Here is a 20,667-nt window from a genome sequence, read left to right on the forward strand (position 1 = left end):
CTTTTAGCCCATATCCTGGAGCCATCTACTGCATGACCATTTATACACCTATAAACACAAGCATACACTCAAATATACACACACACACACACACACACACACACACACACACACACACACACACACAAGCACTGACAAAATGCATTAAAGTAGTCTGACAAGTGGTGGATGGGTGGGTGGATGGGTGGGGGGCCTTTTGTTGTCCCGGGGGCAGAGGATCCAATCTAAGCACTGGAGCAGCAAGTACAGTGTCTACTCAGAGTCTCCCATTCGCTTTCTTTTTTGAGCAGCCATCACATAACTTATGAGTAAATTTTCATCTCCAAAACTTAATTCCACAAATCATGTAGATTAAACAGCAAAGTTACTCCCCCCACAGGGAACTCCAGTTCTGGACAAAGACGCCCGAATACATTTGAGGAATAGTCTCACTCTAATTTAATCACCTCCATCTCTCATTAATCAACATTTTCCTCCCTTGATGCTTTTCACAATCACGATCTTGACTCGTGTCCCTGCGCTCCGTCGTGCAGTAATGTGCATTGGGCTGCGTATGTGGCAGTAAAGATACACACTGCCAACACTTGCTTCTGGAAAACTGCACCAGCAGTGGAATTTATAGATAATAATAGACGTTGTGTAGTAGACAGCAGCGAAGGTCAGAGCATGCCAGTAAAATGCTATGTATGGAGCAAGATAGCTCGTACGCAAACACACAGAGCTGTCTCAACACATACACACGCACTAATCTTTGCCCTGCAGTGTGTCCAGTGATTTTCATTGTTCTGCATTAAAGCGACAGTTAGCAGCTTCAAGGAGAGCTTACTGTCCTTTCATGTAAACACACTGCATATTTCGACTTATTATAGCTTAGTCAGGTGGGGCGAAAACACTGCAGCAATAACAAACGAGCAAGCAGCACAAAAACCATCAGCAGCACAGTTAGCTGAACCATCTTTTCAAGCGAAAGCTTTGGATATCATGCAGACCAATTCCAATCTATTATCTGCTGTTTTGCTGATATATTAATATCTGCTCTGTAATTCTTTTAATCAGTGATTCAACAAAAAGACTCTTGCAGTTTTTATTTCGAAGGAGCTTGAATATCATCATTAAAATGTTACTGTTATTCGAGCCATCCAGATTATTCCGTCGCCTCCTGTAGCTTTTTACGGTGCTAGTGTTTACAGGTGTAGTAAAGAGTCCTCAAAGCCGCAGCTCCTTCCCTGCCCGACATCTTATTCGGGGCTCCCAGAAAGTTGAGGCTGTCCCGGGCCATTAGTCACTCAGCCGGGGGCAAAATGTCTGCAAGCATCATCAGCTGAAATAGAGATAAGAGCTCGGAGGGAGCTGCCGAGGTGGAGTGACGGTCATTGATTTTTTTTTCTGCACTTGGCTGACCTGACAAAATAAAACTAATCGCTGGCTGACACCCTTCCTCTCTTTCTTCCTCTCAGAGTAAGAAACATGCCAACAAGGTACGTCTGTTCTACATGCTTCACCCTGAGGACGGAGGACCACCTTCCAAGAGGCTGAGGCCAGATAACCCAGTATGCTCCCACTGTGTGTGTGTGTGTGTGTTTCTGTGTCTGCACTGCACAACACACAACGATAATGAGGTTTTCTCACCTCAAATGAATATTTGTAACTTCATTCGAACTTCAAAGCTTCTGAGATTCATTAATGAACTACACGCCTCGAATATTTGTCTGTTTTGCAGTGTAATCACAAACTGCAACCTTGTGTTTGGAAGGACAGTTATTTGAATACTGAAATGTCTGAATTTGCATCGTGTTTTCATGTATGTAGATGACAAAAACCTGAGCTCCCGATTGCCTCGGTCTAATCCTTCACTAGGCCTGTCCGTGCTCGGGCTTGGCCATTGCAGCCAAGTGCTCGTGGGAATATTTGTTTGATCTGTTGTGTGCAGTTTTGTTCTATAATTCTCCCAAGAGAGGTTGTGCCTTAGCTGTGGTGTTTCTGGTAAGACTGAGTCGAGGCAGATGCCACCAAGCAGCTCTATATCTGACTATTGCAGGCCATGGCTAGGGAGGTCAGTGCATCACCGATGTTTGTGTGTGTGTGTGTGTGTGTGTGTGTGTGTGTGTGCTGTAGGTAGGCCACTGTGTCTGTATATTTCCAGGGCCCTGTTCTACAATTGGAGCAAATGCTGACAGTGCATCTGCATCCACAGTGAATTGCCGGATTTTGAACATAAAGCACATCTGCCATTTGTCGTTGATTAAATTTTTCACTGTTTGTCAGTTGTGGGTGCTTGCATCTGTTTTTGTGTGTGTGTGTGTGTGTGTGTGTGTGTGTGTGTGTGTGTGTGTGTGTGTGTGTCGCTGAAAAGAAATGTGAATGTAATAGACTATTGTGAAGAGGGAGCTTTACTATCGTACATTGTGTCCCCAATTTATCAAGCAAGCCTATAAGTCCCACATGGCATAATACACACACACAGAATACATACAGTACACACTTTGAGGACACAGCTGGTGGAAAAATAAAGCTTATCAAACTAACTGACAAATCTAGCTGTGCCAGAGAGGGCAGAGAAGGAGGGGAAGAGGTGGAGCATCTCCAAAAACGATGCAGTGCCACAGCCAAGACCCTGGGCCGTAGTGCAGGGCCAATTAGCTCGGTACGGCAATGACCTTCTGTCCTCCGCTGACAGGAAATTCACGATAAAAACAAAGGAACTAAAACGTCCCCCGTGTAACTGATCACAGGTTGCACTTGATGAATGTGAAGTGAAAAGTTTAAAAGCCTGACAAATAATATCTGGGGCTGCAAGCAAACATCGTGAAAGGAAACAGATGAAAGATGAAATCCACACATCCAGCAGGGCTACAGCATAAACACAGATCTGGATTAAGGCATTATCAGGGGCGGGGCTTGCGGACAGGCAAGGCAGGCAGTTGCTTGGAGCCCCCGGCCACTAGGGGGCCCCGGCCACTTATTTACAACAACAATTATTGATAGGCCTGGGCTTTCAGGGACCTCTGTTGGTCCCTGGACCTCACTTTGATAACCACTAATCTATTTTTTCAGTATTCATCTCAAATGTCCCAGAAATTGTGCATTTATGTGTGCAAAAACCAAATTTTTGCGGCGTGCACAGGTGGGGTTGGGGGCCCCAGGGATTTCTTGCTTGGAGCCCCAAGAGACCCTAACAATGCCACTGGGCATTACAGATATAAGGAGCGAGAATAAACAAGTTGGGTTGGAGCTATTTGTTGTCGTCACATCTTAGTTGACCTATAACAGGCATGCAGCAGTACAGGGTTACTGCTTTAGACCATGCATGTTGATATACTGATGCTCTTTGTTGGTATGTGACACCTTGACTTGGTCTTTTTATGTTTTACTGACCGGGGATGGTTTTGTCCCTGACAGTACACAGTCACATGTGCTGTCGTGTGTCTCCATCCTCACACCCTTTCCTTTATTCATGTGCACCCAAAGTCCCTTTACATAACTCTGAACTATTATATAAGCCGAAATTTGGAGATCCATTATAGAAGATTCTGTCGTTACCCTTTTTAACCCACAGCAAAAATTTGATGAATGCTGCATTGGGAAACAAGCGCCAGGTGATGCTTGACAAGAACTTGTTTGTATGAGCCGTTCATACTGTAGCTGCTCCTAACAGCCACATGAAGCGAAAAGAGAAGTGATAATTGCATAAATATAGCAATAATGAGGCAAATGATTAGGCTCCTGGAAAGCATTTATAGTATTTATAGTGTTGTACTTATTCATGCATGTCAAAAGTGACAGACATAGTTATGTAAAGAACAACGACAGAGCTGTAGGGAGACGTTCAAATCCTGCTTACTTTGTCACCTCAGCACACCTGGACAGTCGCTGCGCAAACTTTCAGCCACCACCAGAAAGTCATGGGCAAAGGTTTTTGTCCAAAGCTGTTCGATCATCCGACAAGTAGCATATGGGCAGCTTCTGTCCATTCTGACGGAAAATGAAGTAAATGCAACGTTCTTGAACAGATGGCTACCACGAAACTGTTTTAAATTTAAGTGTCAGATAAAACAAACTGGGAATCACTTCAAAATGTAAGACTCCTGCCATGTAGAATGTGCTCCTTATCACAAGGTGTGCAATAAGACGTAAAAAGGTGATGCACGTGCAGAACACTGCCGATACTCATGAAAACACTGCAGGCACGTCAAGGGCACATGGCTTTACAAACACACTCACACATACTGTAGAAATATACACACCTGCGTCTCCATCTGTCTCCCTAAGTGAACAAGACATGACTCAGCCCCTCCTGGCTTTCACCTCATATGGGACACTGAATACACACAAAAAGGCCGTGCACACACGCGCACACATATTCACACACTCACCTCATCTGCCATACTGTAACGTACTGTGAGCGCCACAGCCAGCACTTTGTTCATAACCTTTCACACCGAGATGTGACATTGATTATCTGACAAACTGGAGAAATGTAAGATGGAGCAGTTCTACACAGAGGAAGTTATCACCATTCAATTTCAGATAAACTTCGGTTCTTTCATCTTTAATTTTTTTCCTCCCAGGGGAACTTTTGCACATCTTTTCTCTGCACTTCATCTTAGTGTTTTTGCCCCTCTGTTCCCGCACTGATTGACATGGTGCAGTCCAATGGGAAGAGCAGAGAAGGATTTTCGCCAAGTGAATCAAATGCCAGCTTCTCCCCAGTGTAAAATGCCATGCCTTGAGGTTTGTGTGTTTGTGTGTAGGTGAAAGTGTTTGTCACAGAACAAACAGAGAAAGTAGGTCGTAAAGGTGCTCCCAGATGAAAGGGGAGGGGGACTTTATCCTTTTTTTTCTCCCCCATTCTCCACCCTGCTCTTTCTCTCCATCTGAGCGGCTTGTACTTACGCAAAGGGCAAGAGACAACAAATGCTCTTTTCCTCGCCTTTTATTCTCCTCTAATGCTATATTTGCACCATCGCTCCTTTCAATTTACACTTTCAGCACTTCTTCAAACTCCAAATGAGAGTGTCTGTTTCCCTGTGCTGCTCCATGTGTATATTTAGCAATGTTTCCCACAGCGCCTCAACACAGAGCAGTAGGAGAAGTTAGGAGAAGCAGAGAGAAAGCAAAACAGAAGGAGAGGAAGATTAACACAGCTAATTAGGAGTCTATTGTTAGGCGCATGAGCGGGATGAAGCCACCCAAACACCAAAATATTCTGCGATACAGACGTCACTGTCAGGCCCGTACGCAGCGTGTGCACACAAACAGAAACACTCGTGACAATTAGGTCGCATGCAAAGCGGTTCTCAACAGATGTGTGAGGTGCGACAGGAAGAGAGAGCGAGGGACAAAATACAGAGAGGAATACTGAAATGAGCGACGCGAGGAATCTAGAAATCAAAAGAGAAGAAACAGAAAGGTTGATGACTTTCAGGGGAGGCAGACGATGGAGGAAAACAGTGAGTCAGAGATGCTGTTTATTGTTTAAAGTGGTTCAGTGGAGTGGCAGCTGTAATGAGCTGGTAATTATTCATATGTCAGTCACCCACCCACACTTGAGATTGTTTAAAACTTTTTAAACAATCCCCGCTCTGTCACTAAATCCCTGGTGTAGAATCTGTCATTGAGCGTCAGGGTTTGCGTTGCCTTCCTCTTTCAAGTCGATGCTTCTTTGTGTTTCAGTTCCATCTCTTCCGACTGCTTCTTTTACTTTTCAGCGTGTTTTTGACAGGTGAGGCCACTGCTAGGCTGCCACTGAGAGTCATCTCAGCCTCTCTGTCCCGAGTCAAAAACCACACAGTTGTGGGACATCGGTTCACTGCGGTTAATTTTCCTCATCCTGATACAACGAGATTTGGGTAGAACAAGATCTCAGCATCGCTGCCCATAGGGAGGGAGGATGTAGACAAAGTAGGCGAGGGGGAAGTAGAGGCAAAGAACAATAGGATGAGCCGTGGCGGGAGGAGGAGCAGAAAGTACACATTAGGGAGGACCGGAACGAGGAGAGATGGTAATGAGGGAGTGGGGGTAATGTAAGAGGGATGGATGAACTGAGAGAGGAGAGGAGAGGAGAGGAGAGGAGAGGAGAGAGAAGAGGAAGTGAGCTTTGTCCTCTGTGGGCACTGTGTCTCCCATGATACAATCATGAATAAAGATCATGGGATAAATATAGATAAGCTGTCTTCACACACACACACACACACACACACACACACACACACACACATATATATATAAACAAATAAGCACACTTTCTTTCTCTTCTTGTGGCAACATGAGACAATAAGTGAGTTTCCATCCCAATGTCTTAAAGTGCATTTTCAATTTGTGCATTAAAAAACTGTTTTCTAGATTGTTTTTCACCGCTTGAGGTTTGACTGGCGCTCATTTAATTATGTCATCTTGTTGCGTCCTCTTCTTCTGCAGTGGCATAATTGCACTCGACTGGAGAATCTGCACCACCCACTTATCTCGATGAACCAACTCCTAATAATTGCATAACCGTGGTGGATAGAAACAAGCATTCACTGGCATTTTGTTTGCAGATTTTCTTGAAATTCAGTTACAATTTGTGATACATTTGGATGGAAAACTACGTAATGCCTCATGTGCTAATAAAGCACAATGAGATGAATCTGTACCAACTGAGAAAGTGAAGGAAAACGAGTTACTGGTGGAGATGGGGGGGTAGGGGGGGTGGGGGGTATGGAACAGTTCAGAGAAAGCCTTTAACATGATCACAGCAGGAACAGACACAGGGGAGGAGAAGAGGCGAGGCGATAGAGGGGGAGGAGGAGAGGAGGTGGCGAGGGCCTGCCAATACAGATAAATATTTCATCCCACAACACACAGAGTCACTGAGACTGGTGCCCAGAGGGGGAGGGAGGGGATGCAGGGAGGGAGTTAGAAAAAGGCTGAGAGTGAAAACAAGGCAAAAAGACAAAAAAGCAAGAGAGGAAGAGAGAGAGAAAAAAAGAAAGAGAGAGAAGAAGAACAGAGGAAGAGAGAGAGATGGGACAGCTGAGAGGCAAAGCTAAGCCTGGAAGGTAAAGGTGTCCTTAACTCTCATATCCACTGCCTGTGATGCTAACCAGGGCTGACACAAGACACACACACAGTCATCCACAGGGACACACAGCGCACACCCACACACCCAGATTTGGTGTCGCAGACACTTTTCTATTATTGTCCTCCCTCTCACAAAGACGGAGGTTTCTCTCCCCCAACTCGACTTGACACCTGGACACAGAGAGAGCACTGGTGTAGAAAGAAGGAAAGCAAGCAAGCAAGAAAGAAAGAAAGAAAGAAAGATGTGCAAACAAAGAGAGTTGAGAAGAGGCAGAGACAGAGAGAACAAAGTGTGGATGAACAGACTGTGAGAAGGTGGAGGTTCAATGTGAGCACTGAGTAGAAGAAAGAAACTGGAGGGGGAAGTTGTGAAAGAGTGAAATTGAAATGTTGCACTAAAAGCGTGAAATATTGCTTCTGTTAGAAGACACAGACATGCTGTATTTGATCTATGGTTTGTATTTTATCTTACGCCGTCCCTGTTTTAATTCATATATCGAAATACGTGGGCTGCCGAACATTACACCCATATGTGATTGTTTACAAGAGATCTCATTCTAAAACTGTGGACATTAGTATGCTGCTGCAGCAGCCTTAACTCCTGTGGCGAGGCTGTCCACAAACCTGGCTGCAGGGATTTGCTCCCATTCATCCACGAGAGTATCAGTGAGGTCAGGCGTCGACGTTGGATGAGGAGGTTTCAGGAGGTTTTTGGCTCACGGTCTGTCCTAATTTATCCCAGAGGTGTTGGACGGGGTTGAGGTCAGGTCTCTGTGGAGGCTCACCAAACTCAGAGGAGCATGTTTTTCTAAAGCTTGCTCTGTGCACGGGAACTTTCTACAGGGGTATTTCTCACATCTTCTCACTTTTGAAACATTTTGTCCCCGTTTAGAGCAAAGTTTACAGACAAGTACCACGACTCCATCAATCATTACTGCAATTTCAGATGATTTCTAAAAATGATTGGATTGCTGTAATTGTCCTGTCATGCAGCCTTAAGTCTATTTGAACCTTTCTTTTAGTTAGTTTTTCCCCATACTGATGGAAAACAAACACACATACACACAGAAGAAAGTTAGAGGAGTGATACTGCTTGAATTCTGTGTGTGTGCGTATGTGTGTGATCTTGTGTATTTGCATGCGTGAGCGTGTGTGTGTTTATTTGTGTCAATCAGGCGGTTGGTCTTTTTGCTTGTGTTCCCAGTCTCCCGTGGGGAGCAACTCGCCCTCATCATTAGTAATGAACCAGCAGTGGTGAAAGGGCCAAGCCACAGTCTCAGCCCAGAGAGACAGATGAATATTTGATCAGCCCTCTCTTTGCTTGAGTGTGTGCGTGTGCGTGCGTGTGTGTGTGTGTGTGTGTGTGTGTGTGTGTGAGATAGAGAGGGAGAGGAAGCGAGTGAGTGAGAAAAAGACAGAGCTCAGGGAGGTCAGTGCAAAGTGTACCTCTCTCCATTTCTCATCTCCCCCTGCCTGTCCTCTCTCCTTTTCTCACCTCCTCCTCTCCCCGCCTCTCTTCTCACTCTTCACCTCCACCAATCTCTTTTCACTTCCCGTACCCTCTCCTCCCCTGTGATGCATTTTTCCTCTCACCTCTCCCATCCACCACTCTCCCTCCTCTCCTCCTGTAGGACTGTGCAGAGACAGAGGTGGACCGGAATAAGTGCTGTACCTTGTGTAACATGTTCTTCACCTCCGCCATTGTGGCCCAGTCCCACTACCAGGGCAAAACTCACGCCAAGAGAGTCCGCCTGGTGCTGGGGGAGCCGCCCAGCCTACCCACAGCCATGACCAGCCCTACAAACACAGGTATCTCACGCCTTCTACCTGTCTGGTAGCAACAACACATCCAAACGTGCACCGTTAGAGCCACGTGTCTTACAGTACTTGAACTGCTTTCATCAAGATCACATCAGCTAAAGAAGTCGAGGCAGTGACGGAGCGCTGGCTGGGTTTTGGGAAATGAAGAGAACAGAGTATTAAACTGATTCTTTGAGCTAGCTGGTTTTTGTCAGGTCAGACTGGAAAGTAAAAGCTTGACAAATGTAATTTATCAGTCTTCTGACTATTAACCGACACTGGTGATCTACCCTTTCAGCCCTGGCTGATCAATACCTCTATTGGATTGCAATCTTGATGTTTGCACACAGAGCTTCACTGAAGACCAGGGTAATTAACTTCCTCATAAACCACGCGCTCGCCTCAGCCTGCAAACGCCCGCGTCACGCAGACGTCCACTTTTTTTAATTTGTGACGTGTATCACTGAGCTATTTTTAGTTCAAAGCATATATTCTTATCCGAAGTGGATTTTGAAAGTTTTGGTCATGCTTCAGTCAAAACGTCTGGATAACAGAGGGAAGAAAGTATCAGGAAATGCAAACATGCCACAGGCCACAGAAGTAAAACTTTGAAGGTGAAGAAGCAAACACGCAGCAGCCTTTAATTTATAAAAGTCTCATGATTAATAAAAAAAAAAATCTCCTTAACAAATCAAGACATCCTCAAATTGATTTTTTTTTTTTTTTTTTTTTTCCGGGCTCATGATTGTTTAAGATGAACGCTTTTTTAAGTGTCAGCTCTGGTGAGGCGTCTCCAGGGGAGCTTTACATAATGTGATTCAAATTGGATTCAAAGTGAAAATTCAAAGAGCCATAAACACACAATCACCACATAATGGAGTGTTATAATCAAGCCCCTGAGTGACTTTTGCTAAACTTTGGCCTACTTTGGAAAAGTGTCACGTCTGCACAGCCGCTGCCTCGGAGTTTCCGCGGTTTTGTGACAGTGGGACCTGGAGGAAAAGAAACAAGAGAGCGGGAAGAGAGGAAAGAGTGACCTGGGAGAGAAGAAAAAGATTTCAGGAGAGATTAAAGTCAAAAGTAGCCTTCATGATCACTCTGAGATGAGCGCTCCACAGAAGATGCACATCCAAGCTGACAGCCTTGAGTGCACATGGGCACAGAAACACACACGCATGCACACACAGTCACCAGAAACGCACACAAGCGGGATGACGGACGCCTGCACGTTTGTGTTAGACATTGACTCGCGTCTAAGGACACATGGACACCAGCATGCATACAGAAACACTCAAACACAGACACGCACACAAGCCACACAGTGAGGAGAGAGAAAGCAAAGGCCATGTGTGCTGAAGAAGCCCCTGAGAGGTGGAGAGCAGAGACTACCTGTTCCCTCCCCTTTCGCACATCACATCCCCAAACCGCCGCCGCCGCCTCCTCCTGCTCCCCCTGCACACACACACACACACACCATCACACACACTCCCTGTTCCCCCTCCGTGAAAAACACTTACTTCTGCTTCAGAGATCACAGTCATGAGAAAAGAAAGGGTGGGAAAACTGGGGACGGGGAGGAAAAACACTCTCTCCCTGTTGCTGCTCTGCCACAGAGCTGTCAGAGCTCAGGAGCCTCACTCACGGACGGCCACACGCAAACGCACACGAGTGCAACAGCAGAGATTATAGGACGGCCTTGTCTTTGGGATTAATCGCAGGGAAATGAAATGACAGTAAAAGAGTACAGGGTTGCCTTTTGGAAGTGAGACGATAGCGTGGCGAGGGCAAACACAAGGCAAAGGGAATGTGAGTGGGTGTGGTTGGCGAGATGAGCAGAGACACAGCCATAGATACAGTAACTATGTGAACAGAGCCTGAAGACACATCTAGGTATGAGCAACCAATCAGCTCGCAGGGGCTAGAGTCAAGTCGACACAGGCGCGCGCACAAAAAAACACACACACACACACACACACACACACACACACACACACACACACACACACACACACACACACACACACACACACGGTCACTGGTCAGTTCATTTGTGATCGGTGAGTTGTTGTGAAGGAAGTGATGTGACGCTTTCTGGCTTAAAAGCATGTGAGTGGGCTTTAGTTCGTGATATAAAATGTTTAAACGTTAGGTATTGTCCCCGTGTAGTCATCGTCGGTGTGACTCTGGAGTCATTGACACATTGTGGATAGCGAAGCGGCACATTTGGACGTGCCATCTGGCATCAGAAGCTTTCTCGCACAGTTTGGCTGTGGACCTAACACCCCCTCTCTGTGTTCAAATAAACAGTTTGAGCAGGGATGATTTCTTTGGTACACGTACTGTACCTTACACACATGCAGCCTATTCTGGAGCTTCATTCATGCGCGCACACACACGCACACCCAAGCCTTCGCACGTCTTCTCAGGCGTGGATTATATATATTAAATCCGCCACCCAAACACCCACATGCACACGCAGGCACACATGCAGCCACACGCACATACGCAGTCTTCGCTGCGTGAGCCACAACCGCGTCCTGCGGACATGTCAGCGCCTGTTGGCTATTAATGGGCAATCTCCATGGTAACCGGTGTCATGTCACGAGTAGCAGGTCACCTGGAAGTCTGCCATTTCTTTCTGTTTTTTCATTCCCTCACAGAGGAGAGAGAAGAGGAGAGAGGAGAGGGATGAAAGGGGAGGAAAGATGAGAGAGGAGGATGTAGGTAAAAAAGCTGAAGCAGGAAGCTTCAGACATACAGTAGATGTAAGAAGAAAGCCAGTTTCAAGCACTCGCAGACGGGTCCCTGGAGGGCTGACGTCTTCCTCCTGACCCTCATCTGTGTTCCACAGACGTGGCCTCCAGCGCATCTATTGCTCTTTGTTCTCGTCTTAATCAGTACCAACTAAATCTAACGTGAACGTGAATGTGTGAGCATGTATTTAAGATTCCATGTGTGTCTGTGAGAAAGAATGAGAGCGTGCGCATCTGAATATGAATCTCACGACATTTTCATGTTAATGTAATCTCGCGAAAATATTTTCATTTCATGTCAATGTCGCCTTAAACCCCCATTTGCATTTGAATTCATGTTAATATGCTCCCTCACTCTCCTCCACTGATTCTCCCATCCTCCTCCTCCTCCTGCAACACCTCACCCCTCACTCCTCGCCTTTCTGTTCAGATTCCTCCCCGTCCACCCCGGTTCCCACAGATCCTGCCGCGTGTCCCCCTCCTCCACCAGCCCTGCCTTGGCCCATGGCGGTGGTCGGCGGAAACGGCGGAAGAGAGGCGGGGAAGTACTGCTGCCTGTGCGGCGCCTGGTTCAACAACCCGCTGATGGCCCAGCAACACTACGAGGGCAAGAAACACCGCAGGAACGCAGCCAGGGCACGCCTCCTGGAGCAGCTAGCGGGCAGTCTGGATGCCACGGAGAGCACAGGTCAGCCTCTTGGCCCCGAGCCCGACACAAGTGACAAGTGAAGGGCGGGACGGGTGATAGGACTTTGTACAAGGAAAGACGATAAGGGGGAGATCACATTCAAGATCTGTGGCAGTGAGGGTGGACTTCTGAAATGTTCATATGCCTTTCAATGTGGTGTGCATTTCACAGATATTACACTGAGGTAAGACACACCGCTTACTCACAGATAAAATTAGCACCATCAGCCAGTTACTGTAAAGATCGGCCTATTCACATTCACCACACATGTGTTCACACACAGTGGTTCTGTTTGACCCCCTGTCTCCTGCGCTCTTGAAGCTTATGTGTCTCCATTAAACCAGTCTCCCTTGGATCAAACCCCTCTACTGTTTATATCTACAGTCAACAATTAATGTCTCACAGATGGCTGGAATACCTTCTTACACTCATCTTTAATTTTAGATGCAGAATTACTCTGCAGAAGGGCCATTAAATCACTTCAGTACCCTTTCAAAGGTGTTTACTGGGAGAATACTCTTAAGAGTTGGACTCTAGGCCAGTAAAATGAAGGAGCTAGCTCATCCATCAACCCAAGCAAATATTTGTCTCTCCCTAATTAACTGTGAATCTCAGTCCAACTCAAATCTCGACACATCTTATTCATCGTTGCGTTTGCCACAGTCTAAACTTTCCATGTTGGTTGTCTGGGGTCACAGTCTCCTCGTGTTACAGCGCAGCCTTCACACTTGTTAGTGCAGGCGCTGCAATGTGTACGACTGTCAGAAAAAAGTAACTGAACCTCTGTTGGCATGTTGCGTACAGCATGTTTAAGAGGAAAGTGCAGGAGCTCAGGCAGCTAAATAATAACACAGTTCAGACGAGTCCCAATCAGACTGAAGGGTCAATCAGGAAGTTGAGAAAAACGTTAAGATGAAATTATTTCTTACTGATATCAAATTACAGTTACCACAGCGAGTCCTGGGTATTAATTACTGTGTGTTTCTCTCCCCCTTTATTCCTTCCCTCTCCCACGCAAACACTTCCACGCACAAATGTAGCAGTAAGAGGACACTGATTCACATGCTCACACACACATCTCTGCCAGAGGGGTATTCTAATGAAATTATTAATAGTATTTGGCACAGAAAGTGCTCTTTCCTTTTCTGGTTCCTAGGAGGGATATAGTCCAACATCATCCTACTGCAGCATGCACGAGTGCCTCTCAACACCTATAGCGCACGCACACGCGTACACAAGTTTGACGCTGCCACACACACATGCAAATCCTCGGTGAGCCGAAGCCGTGCCGTTCGCTTTGTGCTCCAGGTGCCATGACATAAAGCATCATCTCAAGAAGCCAATCATATTAAAAGCATGAGTCATGTTGCCGCCTACACTGGCTCAGAGGCTTTAAGAGGTGTCATGTTGGATATCGTCCTCCATCCACACACTGTGACCCAGATCCCACAAGCTCAGCTGTTTTTGGGGAGGTTTGGACTCCACATGTAACTACAGCACACATTTAAAACTGTAGATATACAATACACATATGTAGAAGTCCGATTTTCCTTTTGTTTAGTCCAAGACAATTGCACAACGATGCTCCGCTGCAAAATCTATACGCCGTCTTCTTTTCAAGGGCAAATGGTCTAAGATTTCCAAGTGAGCTCGCTGCTGACGTGATCTATTATATGTGCCATCAATCAAGTGTTTGTTCCAGTGCCTTTAGTCTGAAACACTTTGTTCTTCACAATACAACTCCATTGTCGGAAGTTGTTTGCTCTTCAAGTCAGACACATTTCCATGGGTGCAAGATTCTCACATCTGATTGGCTTTTATCACCACTTCAGGTGTGAAGTCACAGGTGTGCCAGGTGTAATCTCAGAGGGAGGGTCGAACGCGAGGCGGCAGCTGAGCAAAGAGCGAGAGAGAGAGGAAGGGGGGAGAAATGGGGGACTCGGTCTCATCCAAGTGCAGATTCGTCTCTGCCTTTTTGTCTTTCTGCTTCTCTTTGTGGAACTGTTTTCTCTTCACATACTTCTTCTCTTGTTTTCCTAGCCCCTTCCTGCCGCTGCACTCCGTCTTGTGTCCTTGTTTGTCGTCGCTGTGGTGGTTTTGTGTGTAAGTGTGTGTGTGTGTGTACACCACCGGGGGCTCTGATCTCTCGTCATGTCTCATCTGTCATCCTCATTAGCTCCCCACGAGGCACAGGTGAATTATTTACACACCGATATTCCCTCCCTCTCCAAACTATGGCTTCAAAGTCTGCCTTGCTGTATTGTCTGGTTGTGTCCTATTGATGATACTGACCTTTCCTCGTGCTTGCATATTCTCCCGATGTTACTCCCTCCACCTCCTGTACCCCGTTTCACGCTCTCAACACTGAAACACATCACAAAATCCCCATGACATTTCTATCGACACCGTTTCTTACTCTTGGATTTTTCTGGTGTAATTGTGCAGACAGTTCACGGGGGAGAATGTCATTATTTTCCACGGCTAGGCGCCAGACAAAACCCTTGGAGATGGATTACGGAGGTGTACAAGGGAGTTGCAGTGGGGGTGGCTACTGACGGGGGATGGAGCCCGCCTGACTCAGCTGTGTCTTTCCATAAATCACGAAAGGGGTAGAAACCCCTCAAGACAGAGCCAGCGCCCTGTCTCCTCTCTCTGGAGACTCAGTAGAGAATTAGAGGCTGTGAGATAAGTGTCTAGGGCTGGAGTGTGTGTGCGTGTCTGCGTATGAGTGTGTGTGTGTGTGTGTGTGTGTGTGTGTGTGTGTGTGTGTGTGTGTGTGTGTGTGGGTGTGTGTGAGAGAGAGAGAGAGAGAACCTGAGAGAGAGTGAAGAACCAAAGCAGAGAAAATTGTGTGTAATTGATGACTGTGTCTGAGTTGGGAGACAGAGCTGACCTCCTGTCCCATGAGACGGCTCACACTGTGACACAGCCGCACCAGCGAGCTTACATACATGCACACACAAACAAGATATACTGTAGGCACTGTAGATCCACACACGCACTGCCAGCACATGAAGGTCTGGGTATAAAACTGAATACTTCTTGAGTACCAACTGATAGGTGCCTGTAAAATCAAGCATCAAAAAGTGTCAAGAAGCATCTAATTCTTAGGCTTGTTTAATCACTTTGATCAGATATTTCCTGATTTAAGGCATGACTCCTAGAATTATTATCCAATTATCGACCGACTCCACAGTTCCTCTCAGCTCTGCAGAGGATTTTAGCATCTTTCAGCTCATTGTTCATGTCAGCCAAAAAGCCAACCAAAGAGACTTGGTGGTGAACAAAGTGGAGCACATAGCGGCTAAAGAGATATTTCTCTCAGGAATCAGAGGAGACCATAAAGGAATGCTAAAGGGAGAGTGGATATTGGGGATTTACCTGTCAGGTGTAAAGAAACATGACTCAAAATGAATTCTAATGTTGTATATGTCTGCTACATGTGTAAATGTTTGCTAACAAATTCGCTATATTGACTTCTCACATTTTTATTTTGTGTTTACAGTCTTTATGCTGCCCCCCAGTGGCAAAAAAAAATACTTTTACTACTTTAATAATGTTGAAAATAACATTTTAAAGCATGTTTCTGGGTCCCAAACTAAAGTATTCCAAAATGTTATTGAGAGGTTTTGAAATCAGCCCTGAAACTCAGGTCACACATTAGCAGTGATGTCAAACATGTTCAAACAAAACCCAACCTGATTATCAATACATTCTTCTAAACTGCCGTTAAGGATTATGAATTGGTTAAGATGAGACAGAAAACAAACAAGACAAACTAATGAGCTGAGATGAAATATGGAAAAGAACCGGATGATTTTGTTTAAAAGCTATATTTCAGGAAGATAGTTTGTTTCCTGCATGTGACATTTCTTTGTCTAAAACAGATGGTCTTTCCAATTACTGTCACAGTCACGGCAAAACTAATTAGTCTCCCTATAAGTCCCTCAAAGTTTGTTGCTTGGTAAAATTCCACTTGGATTCGATCTGACTCTCAGTCGATGCTGAGGCCCTCTCTGCTATGGTATTTGTGATATATTCCTGTGAGACGTACTGTCAAGCCTTTGCTGCAGACTGCTGGTTTGATTGCATCTCAATGGGCCTCTTTTGGGATCCAGTTCCTTTTTAATCTTGCAAAGCACATGGTAAACTAATGGTGTGCACACCACAGCACAAAGGCTCTGTGGTAGTAAGAGCTCTGCAAACTGTTATCCTTCCTCCATGGTGAATAAAATTAGAGATGAATACTTTACAGTGAGATTCCCAGTTGCAGTCATCCCATAGGAAGGAAGTGGAAAATAGAGGAAACTCTTCCATGAAATTATCCATATGTAACTTGATGTTCAGCGGTGGTTGTACAGCAAGCTCCAGGCTCATTTCCTCCACGTGTATCTCGAAACCATCCCACTGTTTAACCAGCACTGCTCAAGCAACACCAGACTTCACAATCGTCAGCGCTGCCATCTACCTGCAAACCCTCTGAGACTCACAAACAAAAGAAGCTGCAGTTGGAGCTTGGCGGAGCTTCGCAGAACGAGCCGTAAACATCACGCTACAAATGGGCCGACGCCGCTTGAGCTGAGGCTGAGTTACAATATATCAGCCTCTGAAACTGCAGGAAGATGTTAAATTTCTGTGCAACAAGGCTCTTGAAAAGAACATAATTTTCTCTTTCATTGCAATTTTGACACGCATTTAGGCGTCTCAGGACCAGGGGTGCCAGCAATGCCAGAAGGCTCTGTGCATTAAACGACAGCGACAAACAGCTCCACACCCACTGCCTTAGCTCATCTCACCCCCTCGTTTCTCTCTCCCTGGCATATCTTCTTGTGTAATTAACAAGGCTTAGAACACCCTCACAAATACTGCTCATGCTCACAAAAAACCCACATTCACAACCCTGCACTGCATGCTGTCACTTGTGTTGCGCACGCACTTTTCCCTGCATGTAATTAACATGGATTAGGGCACAGTGTTGTCTTATGCCAGAACTGCTTTATCAACCAAAACAAACGTATGTGTGTGTGCGCGCGGCCGTGCGTGTGTGCGTGTGTGTGTGTTCGAAAGCACGTTTTCTGGCACCGACACAAACTGCAGCATGTTGTGCATCAGTGCCACTCTGTCAGGCAGTGGGGAGGTGACATCAATCAGGCTAAAAGCAGGGAAGCTGCCGTTGTGTGTGCGCGCGCACACACACACTCACATAAAACACACTTAATCGTGTATACAAGAAAAGAGCTCTTTGTGTAATCCTTGCAGCAGTATAGAATTACGGGGAAGAGAAAGGGAAGGAGAATGAGAGACTTATCATTCCTTTCTTTTCTAAATTATCTCCTCTCCAATTAATAGCCTTTTCATTAAGAGAGAACAGAAGTAATGACATTTTGGCAGAAGAGGATGTACTATCTCTCTCTTTCTCTCCTTCACACGCACACATACACACACGCACACACACACCGACTTAGTTATTAGCTCCTAATAGATGCAAAATATCAACATTTAAGCCAAGACATTGCTTACTCCGGGCAACTAATTCAGTCTTGGCTTTCTTGTAAATGACTGCTTGTCCTTAATCACCCTGAAACAGACAGAGCGACTCTGAGACAGCAGGGAGTAGATATGCCACATTATGCAGCTCTAGCCCAGTATAAATGACCTCCCACTTCTCCTAACTATATTACAACTTCATCCCCCAACATACTTCACCAATTACCGCCACAGAAGGTCAAAAGGTGATGGAATATACAGACAAGTCATAAATCTCAAGGACAGTAATGACAGCGGAGAAAAGGGCGCCCACACACAAGCAGGCACCCGATTGCAGTCACCACACCCAGAATTACACATTCATCGTTCAAACATGAAAACGAAAAGAAAAAATAAAAAGGCAGACCGGGGGGGCATGGACAGGCTTGGGGGGGGCTTCAAGCAATTCATTTTTGGCTGTCTTGTCATATAACCCTGAAGCGTAAAGGTTGTTCATCTCTAATCTGAGCAAAGTTCTGCAGCGACAGCGCTGCAGTGAGCAAAATGTGAGAAAACAAAAATAGCACACTGACAGAGAATACACAGCCAATTATGTCATGCAGCTGATTGCCTTGCCCTCGTCCACACAGAGCATTTCCTATGCCCCCGCGAAAGAAAGAAGATTCTAGAATCAGTGATTCCACGCTGTCATTACCACATGTGTTAGAGGAGGATTTTTTCGGAGCTGGATACACACCTCATTTTCTCTCCTGTGATCATTAAACCCCAGCATGCATTTTGCATCACTGCTGCAGTGTGACAACTCATTATCCTTACCATGTCTCCATCTCCTTCATCTTTTTATGCACATTATTATTTTTCCCCGGAAATTTCCTCCTTTCACTCGTTCTGTCTACCTAATCCTCCGCCCATCTCTCTTCACCCCACTCTGTCAGTATCTCCATCCTCAGCCATCTATTTTTGGGTGTTCATCTCGACCACCTGCAAACCCTCTAATTAGTTCACATCTGTGTCTGAGCCCCACCATCTCAAGCACGCATTCACCAGTACAATACAAATGTGCGTGCGTGCACACACATGCACAGTACTCCACATGTACACAACCTACTGCACTGTTCATTTCTTACCCCAAGTGTCCTAATTCGTCTCACCCTGTTGAAGTTCAAGTTTTCCAAAGTACCTTCACACTCATACACACACACACGCACGCACACGCACACACACACACACACACACACACACACACACACACACTCACACTCACACTCAGGGACTAGAAAGAAGCAGGCAGTGATCTAAAGATCTAAAAATGTAAATGGCTTTCTGCTAATGATTAGTCTAATCAAATCTTTTTCCAGATGCACTCTAATTAGGAAAATTACCCTGCACTGCAGAGTATAAAAATAAGATTTTTTTGGTGTCAGTTCAAATTTTTATTGTTGCTCATGTTGGCCTTGCTGTTGCTGTTGCTGCTGCTGCTGTTGCTTTTAAGGATTTTTATGAACCGTACTTGAAACTGAAAGTGTCCTCACAGTAGCTGCTGTACCTGTGTCTGTGTGTCCCTCCAGGGCTTCGCAGTAGTTACTCCTGCAGTGTCTGCAGTGTGGTCCTCAACTCCATTGAGCAGTACCATGCACACCTCCAGGGCTCCAAGCACCAGAACAAGTGAGTACAACAACTTCGCCTTGCAGATGGATGGATGATCGGATGGACGGGTGGTCAATCAAATCCTTAAAAAAGAGAGATGACAGTAGCTTAATGAAACAGACAGTTGATGCAGCGACCAGGTTGTGTGTGTGGAGGTGTGAGAGTAGCCAGAGTTTCTTCTCTCTCAGCATCTCTTCATCCATTTTTTTTTACGTACCTACTTAAAGCATTTGTTATGTGTACAAATGAGGACAGGCTGAGCCCTTATCCCCACCTGTAACATTTATTGTACACAAGCTCTTTCAGCACGAGCGATAAGGGAGGCAGTGGGACGCATGCAGGAGGTAGCTATGACAACATGTTTTTTGCCATCGGAAACATGGATGAACACTTCCACAATGCTTTTCCAGTAGTGCCTTATAGAGGTGGTGCATTTGATGTCGCACTACACCACCGTCATTATCTGTCAGTGTGCTTTCACATGGAAAACAAACAAAGCTACAGGGGTAAAAATCTGTCCTGCAATCACACAAACAGTTTGAGTAAGAATTCACATAACATAAGTTCTGTACAGACAGCAGAGGGCTGAAGAGACAAAGCACTGTCCACATGGTTTGTCATTAAGATGATCCAGATGGATGCAAACATTCGACTTTTTTCAGCCAAGAGGATTATAGCTTAATCATTTACAGCGCGTTGTTCAGGAGAGACTGACAGTTCCACTGGGCAGCGCCACTTGAAAATTACAGCACAATCTGTTTGTGTTGGAAGTGTAGGGGCTTAAAACTTTAAAATATCTGATGAGTGCAATGACGCAGCTGACATTCAAAGGATGAAATTCATTTACAGTGCACATGTAAGCTACATAAAGAAATGTGGAGCAGACTGAGGCAGCATAATGGAAATTAGGTTATTTATTAAAAAAAAAAAAAAAAAAGAATGACAATGGCACAATGAGGTTTTGGTCATTTTCATTACTGATTTTGGAAAATGTAATCATAGCCAATGTGAGGGAAATTACACCCACCAGCAGGAGGAGAGTGATATGGAACAGTTACATTTCATGCATTTACTATGAGATGGCTGTAAGCATGGCCATAGGCGGTGTTTTGGTGTGTGTGTGTGTGTATGCGTCTGTGTCTGTGTGTGCGTGCATCCCTTTGTAATTAAAGCAACATAATGGAAATTAAGAGTGTTATGAATGTGAGTATTTGTCAGATAAAAGGTTGCTTG

At 45.4% G+C, this 20,667-nt stretch overlaps 1 protein-coding gene across 1 annotated transcript in view; it reads left to right on the top strand.

Annotated features, from left to right (window-relative positions):
- LOC143328037 (zinc finger matrin-type protein 4) overlaps positions 1 to 20,667 on the top strand; it is a 47,983-nt gene that overhangs the window by 15,111 nt on the left and 12,205 nt on the right. The window contains exons 3-6 of the mRNA XM_076742892.1: positions 1,458 to 1,550; positions 8,691 to 8,868; positions 12,043 to 12,300; positions 19,356 to 19,452. Of these exons, the coding sequence (XP_076599007.1) occupies positions 1,458 to 1,550; positions 8,691 to 8,868; positions 12,043 to 12,300; positions 19,356 to 19,452 (626 nt within the window). The remainder of the gene's footprint in view (positions 1 to 1,457; positions 1,551 to 8,690; positions 8,869 to 12,042; positions 12,301 to 19,355; positions 19,453 to 20,667) is intronic.

This window comes from Chaetodon auriga, chromosome 11 (genome assembly GCF_051107435.1).
Source record: "Chaetodon auriga isolate fChaAug3 chromosome 11, fChaAug3.hap1, whole genome shotgun sequence".
Lineage (NCBI taxonomy): Eukaryota > Metazoa > Chordata > Actinopteri > Chaetodontiformes > Chaetodontidae > Chaetodon > Chaetodon auriga.